The sequence below is a fragment of the Belonocnema kinseyi genome, chromosome 1 (genome assembly GCF_010883055.1).
Source record: "Belonocnema kinseyi isolate 2016_QV_RU_SX_M_011 chromosome 1, B_treatae_v1, whole genome shotgun sequence".
Classification (NCBI taxonomy): domain Eukaryota; kingdom Metazoa; phylum Arthropoda; class Insecta; order Hymenoptera; family Cynipidae; genus Belonocnema; species Belonocnema kinseyi.
In genome coordinates, this window is record NC_046657.1 from 158,391,657 (window position 1) to 158,398,081 (window position 6,425).

The 6,425-nt window shown below is 35.8% G+C and overlaps 2 protein-coding genes across 2 annotated transcripts in view; both read right to left on the reverse strand.

The window, feature by feature from the left end:
* The window catches only part of LOC117167244 (ester hydrolase C11orf54 homolog), a 164,438-nt gene that overhangs the window by 123,841 nt on the left and 34,172 nt on the right, over positions 1 to 6,425 (reverse strand). The window lies entirely within an intron of this gene.
* The window catches only part of LOC117167253 (ester hydrolase C11orf54 homolog), a 114,911-nt gene that overhangs the window by 16,471 nt on the left and 92,015 nt on the right, over positions 1 to 6,425 (reverse strand). The window contains exons 3-4 of the mRNA XM_033352058.1: positions 5,653 to 5,717; positions 2,031 to 2,129 (exon numbers count right to left, since the gene is read on the reverse strand). Of these exons, the coding sequence (XP_033207949.1) occupies positions 2,031 to 2,129; positions 5,653 to 5,707 (154 nt within the window). The 5' untranslated portion in view covers positions 5,708 to 5,717. The remainder of the gene's footprint in view (positions 1 to 2,030; positions 2,130 to 5,652; positions 5,718 to 6,425) is intronic.

Here is a 6,425-nt window from a genome sequence, read left to right on the forward strand (position 1 = left end):
TAGATGACCTTAAACTCTTTGCTTTTTCAAAAGAGAAACTTGTAATCCTTGTGGCGGCAGTAAATAGCGGCTTTCAAGCCATTGGCATCAGCTGAGGACTGGACAAGTGTGTCTGCGTCCATCTACACTAAGGAAGACTAGAAAATGCATTAACGCGTATGTTTAAAACAGCCCTTGAAAAAAGGTATCGCAAAATTCTCTGAAAAATGTAGGCTTCCGAATTATCTAGGAAAAATAAGATCCAGGCGACCTATTGTTTTGTCATTTCTATATTACTTTACACTTAAGGTGCAGTAAAATAGAACTTTAATGAGTTGAAGCAACGTTATGGCGTTTCTCTACCGAGCCGCAGATAGGGCAGCAATGGAGCTTGGCCTCTCATTTGATTCCAGCGACATATTTGGTGCTTAAATGTCGTATACAGGAAGTAGAAAATTTGCTTTTACTAAAGGAACGTGCTAACAGGCCCCTTCTTGATCAATTCTACGGCATTATACGTAGAGAAAAGCTATCAATGCGTTTGTCCAACATGTTTCTCAAATCTGTTCTATTGAGATCGGAGACCGAGGGATTTTTTTTTGTCCTTAAAGACGGCGTTAGAGACAAATAAGTTTATCGTAAGCGCGTAATGAATGTACCTGTAGGCTATACCAACTTCCGAGCGTGTAAGAAAGAGCCAGAAACAATTGGACATGTTCTCAGTGGATGCTTAAAGTATGCACGCTTTGGGTACCTAAAGAGACACAATGCGACTCTAAAAGTATTATATTATTAACATCGGAATTTCTATCGTGTTGATCTAATGACCGCCTTTCCATACGCTCAGGGGTAACTGGAGTTCGTTGTAGAGAATGATTAGTGTAAGATTTACTATAATTTCTCGTTTTTCATCACTCAAAGTATCGTTGCTACGAAGCCTGATATTGTTCTCCAAGATTTAAAGACCAAGATAATTTACGTCATTGAATTCTCGGTACCAGCCGATAGTATTACCATAGGCAAAGAAAGGAGAAAAATGGGCGAAAAATTAGGTTCTTCTTTCCGAGCTGAGCAGGCTGTATCAAGGCTACAAAGTCCATATTGTGGTTGTCATAATCGGACACCTTGGAGGTATGAAAGGTTAATTTCTTAGCCGACTTAACAAAATCCCGGAACAGTTTTTTACGAATTATCTTGCGTAAATTTCAGGTTCTTGCTTACATCCTAGAATAGAAGGAAACGGTGTGGATGACGTACGCGTTCCAGTTGCAACGGGATTTGTTGTTTTAAGGATCCATGATAGTAGCTTCTGGAGCCTACAACTTCTCTCACATAATAATTTTATGTAACATTTCATAAAGATCGTTAAAACAATTAATCAAAGATACAGGTGTGTAACTGATATCATGTATTATAATATAATATATGATATACATAATAATAAATATTAATAAATAATTATAGTAAATAATAATTATTAATAATTATGGATTATCAATTTATTATTAATGATTTGAAATAAATAATAGTAATAATTTGAATTTATTTATTATGTAAAGAAATGTCCAGCCAAAAGGTTCAAACACCACCGCAGCATAGTCGCAAAAGAAGCTACCACTAGGCCAGCGCCGACGGAGAGACGTGTTTGATGACTGATACTAATTAATCAGTGAAGGTAGCCGAAATTTTCCGAAATTATTATTTTTGAAACTGGGTTCCACTTACAAAAAAGTCGCGACACGTGTCGAATTAAATTCGATAATCTTTCAAATTATGCTTATGCGACCCGCAAATTTAACTTTGTCCATCAGGCCTTGCCCTTTTCAGCGATATATAAAAAATAATGCTTTTATTGAGAGAACTTTTTGCATGGGACGTGAGGTAAATATCACTAATGATATTTTGTATCAGCTTCATCCCCTGATTATGAAAAAACTATCAGATCACAATCTTACCTAGGTAGATTGAAAAGGGAGCAGAAGAATGTTAAAGGGGCACGGAAGGAAAGCGAATGTAAATAATACATTAAGAGATTGTAATTAAAAAGTTACCAGAAGCTCCCAAACTAAAGGGTGGTTTATTCAAGTCTGGACAGTCGACGACTTCAACTGAAACTTCAGCGAAGTTTTTAGCCAGCTCCTCCGTTAGAACTGAAATAAAATGTTTATTTATTGGAGATATTTACCTGATGTTAAGACAACGACTCCTCCATTTCTTACCGTTTCAGGTGCATCTAGAGGACGTACAGCCTTGCATTGTCTTTGGTCGGTCTGCAGCTTTCTGTCGCGTTTGGTCACTGTGTAGCTCCGAGTTCTATGTATGAGCATAGAGCCTGAAGGTACAAATCGATTAAATGCGACGGAAAGCTGAAAACAGGCTACATGCGACGCGGCGCTATACAAAGCTTACACTAAGAAAAATGTTTGTTTGAATCAAACATTTTTTTCGCCATGTATCAAGGACGAAATTTGCTTGATAATAATAAAATTTTTTTGAGTTAAACAATAGTGTGTTTCAACCAAATAAGTCTTGTTTGAATCAGAAAAATATTTGTTTTATTCAAACAACCATTTCTCTGAATGTAAACTCAACGTAAAGCAATATGAAATGGAGATGTCGAGATATATAAATAAAATATTTGAAACGTAATGATTTTTTTGATTCTGTTATAATGTTCCCCTATACTACTTAAAACGTTTTCCTCATATATACACAAAACACACAAACACAGATATAGGAGGCTTTACTTGATACACTTTGGTGTGTAGGCCATTCTACAATTTAATCCTAGAAGTCAACACATATTTGAGCACTCATCGAGTCACACTAGGGTCTGGTGGTCCCAATCAAGTTTAAGCTGTGCCTTACGTCCCACAAAATTATTTTTGTCATCAGTGATAGTCATAATCTTTAAAAATACAAAAACCTTATTTTTATTTTATGTGTTCTAAACATACAAAACAATTGTTGCAAATGTTCGAAAAGGTGAAAAGAAATAGTATACATTGCTTTTTTTATTTTTTAATTTATAAATGTTATTCGTGCGCAGTCGCACAGACAGTGCAGCTACCCGACCGGTGACTATTACCCATCGCACGCTCACAGGAAGCACGACTTTTTCGGTCGCTTTCTCACCAGCACAGTGCACATCTCTTTTTTCGTTCTTGCCGATGTACGTGGAGGACTTTTAGAACGTGGTCAATGTGTAAAATGGCAGCTATGAATTTCTTTAGCGATTTCCGCAGTGTAACCTTTGTGAGGCGTTCTTGGAGAACTAAAGTGATTAGTATCAGCGATAAGTTTTTCAGGAAAGTCCGGCGGTTTAATTTTGGTTAATTCACGCTGCACAAGTATAAAATCATTGCGTTAATTGCAGCTTAATTCATCGTTGTCAGGATTATCTTCATAGGCCATCGCTTAGTTTTCATTACCACAGAATACTCATGGCAGAGCTGTTCGGATGAATCAGTACCGGCTTTAGTAGAACTGAACAAAATTACTATTTTAGGTTTACCTATTTCTCTGTTGACGGACCCATCTACAATGCGAGATGATAAAAGAAGTATTATCTTGTTCTTCGCGATGTAGGAAACCAGTGTCATGTCCGGATCATATACAAAGCGCGACGTTTCAACTTGCCCCTTTCTTAAAGGATTTCAGAATTTCGCGTTTATTCTTCCGTATAGTTCCTACGATCGTGAGCGAGTGTTCCTTTAGCATTGTTCGCAATAAATTCACTGATATGTACCGGTTTTCGCAAGTCCTATTTCGATTAGTGAGATGAATCGAAATATTCTATTCACATAGAAAAATAATATACTATTTAATGCAATATTTCATTGAAAATTTGCTTTCTACACATTACCCAAAAACGTTTCGCGTTTACCTTGTTTCGCATCTGAGGACTGCCTGACAACGGCAATCTACTTGAGCTGTCCACAGATACCTAAACCCAATTTACATTGATTCGAAATATCGATATCGACCTTTCTCTAAAAGGGACACTTAAATAAAAAATCGCTGGGGTCCAATGGCTCACCGTGTGTGAATTGTTTTGAATTGCCTTGCCGTCGGTGGCTCGGCAACGTGTTTAACTTTCTGATCGCGAAATTCAAAAGAACACTAAAAAACCCGGCCCTAAAACTCTCAGTTCTGATATGAAAGTTGGGTGGATTCGAAATGAAAAAGCACTTATTATGGGAAAAAGTATATTACGACACAAAAAAAAACACAGATTTATTTGAATTATCGTACAATATGAAATTTAACAAAGAGAAACTGTAACATCGAAAACAGCGAATTTGGATAGCACCGCGTGCTCGCGGTGAACCAGCGTTGGAGTCACACTCGCGGCGAGGTCGTTCGTTCCGTTTGTTTTGGTGAAATTGAGACGAAATTCATCCCAATTCCATTTGATAGAAATAGGTGGGGTTGAACGAACATCCCAATTCACGTATGAATTGGTAGATTACGATTTGAATTTCACACTTTCGCACGACAAGATTCGTGCTAGGCCTGCTTTGCCTGTCAAATAATGTGTGACGACGGAACAGTATGGACTTCTAGGGTTAATTTTATTGCATAAAAAAACCCACTGTAATTTGAAAAGCCTTACGATTCTGGTAAAAATTTCTTAAGAATTCATGTGATTTCAATAGTTTTTGTGAATTTTAAATTTAAATTACGAATATCTCAAAACATGTCTCCCCGAATTTTGATAAATGCGTATTAAAAGAAAGCTTAGATTCTCTAATGTATAACTCTAAATGAACATAATGAACAATTCAGGATATTCGCAGATAATAGTAAAAATAATTAGAGAATGTAAAAACTCAAGAAACCTAAATTCGTAAACTAATGAAATGTATCTAAAAAAAGCTTGAAGAACTCTGAAGTTGGTCCAGACGAGGGTTCTCAATCAAGATTTCTAAAGTCTTACAATTAAATAATAATTCTGTTAAACATTTCAAAATCTTCTGACATATCCATTAAGCACATTTAGATTTATCAATTGAAGATTCTAAACTTTATTTTGAAGTAAATTTTATCGAAATCTGAGCATACGTGTTTTGTGATATTTGTGACGCGAACGTGTAAAAAAACTATATAAAGAACATGTATTTTGAGAAATAGTTATTAGAATCATGAAGTTTGTCAATTTTTCTTTCGATTCTCTTAGATACAAATGTTACTTTATTTGGTTTTGCTACAATATTATTTTATTTAAAAATGGTCTACAAACTGAAGTGTACCAAATGCTACCTCCAATATGTCAGTACTCGGTTCCAAATTGTAACGTCACAAAAACTTTTATAGGAATTTTAAATGAAAAATGAAACGAAGTATCGCTGACATTGGTCAGTTCACAGAATGTACACAGAAAGAGTTTTGGATAATAGGCATATCATATTTTCCAGTGAAGGCGATGAAGATAAAACTTCTGTTAAAGAAATTGCATTTTGTATGCAAACTTCACGTTTAAGGGATAAACTGGATGAAATAAGAGGATCACACATGTGCTCCCAAGGTATCGTAAAAGATGTAGTATGCAGTTGTAAAGCTGGATTAGGGAAAAAGTGCGAACATGTCAAGTTAAAAGGTAGCTTACAATTTTATAACAATCTGAATATAGAAACACGATTATCAGAACTTAATTTTGTCATTTGTACTTACCAGCTTTCAGCTTCTCTAAGTCAGGGACGTATAGAGGTACGCGTGTGATGTTCATCTCAACTTTGCTTGAAACATCCGTAGAACTCGAATTATAAATCAGGACAAAAATATATAATAATAATTATTCTTAATATTAAACAGTTTTTTAAAAGATAAAAGCAAGTACACGAGTGTGTACTTGCGGCCCGAGCTAATCGAGTGCGAAAGTCACACGATCTTGATACATACTATTCTTTTTGTTTTACCCTCAGTGAAAACAGGTATTTGAGGCAGATAAAGGTAGTTTGGAGTACACGACCATACAGGGTCTGGATCCAGAAATCTCTCTGTATCTCTCCCTTTTCCATTTTCCTCCCTCCTTTTTACTCTCATTTACCCTTTTGGTTTCCCCTTTCTCATGCAACTTTACCCTTTCCATTTATCCTTTTCAGCTGTTCCACTTTTTTCTTTCCCCCTCCCATCTTCACCCTTTCCCATTTCTACTTCCCTTTCCTACTTTCTCATTTGACCTTTGCACTTTCCTTTACAATTTCCTAATCCCCTTTACCGTTTTCATTCCTCCTTTTCATTTTAGCTTTTTCACCCTTTTCTCTATTTCCTTTTACAGTTTTCTCTATTTCCCTTTCTTTATTTCCACGTTTTCTTGCCCCTTTTTCTCTTTCCTATTCTCCCTTTTTATTTTTCGCTTTTCCCATTTCCGCCTTTTCATTTCTACTTTCCACTTTATCTTTTAACACTTTTTAATTTCTCGTTGTTTACTTTTCTTTTCCTTT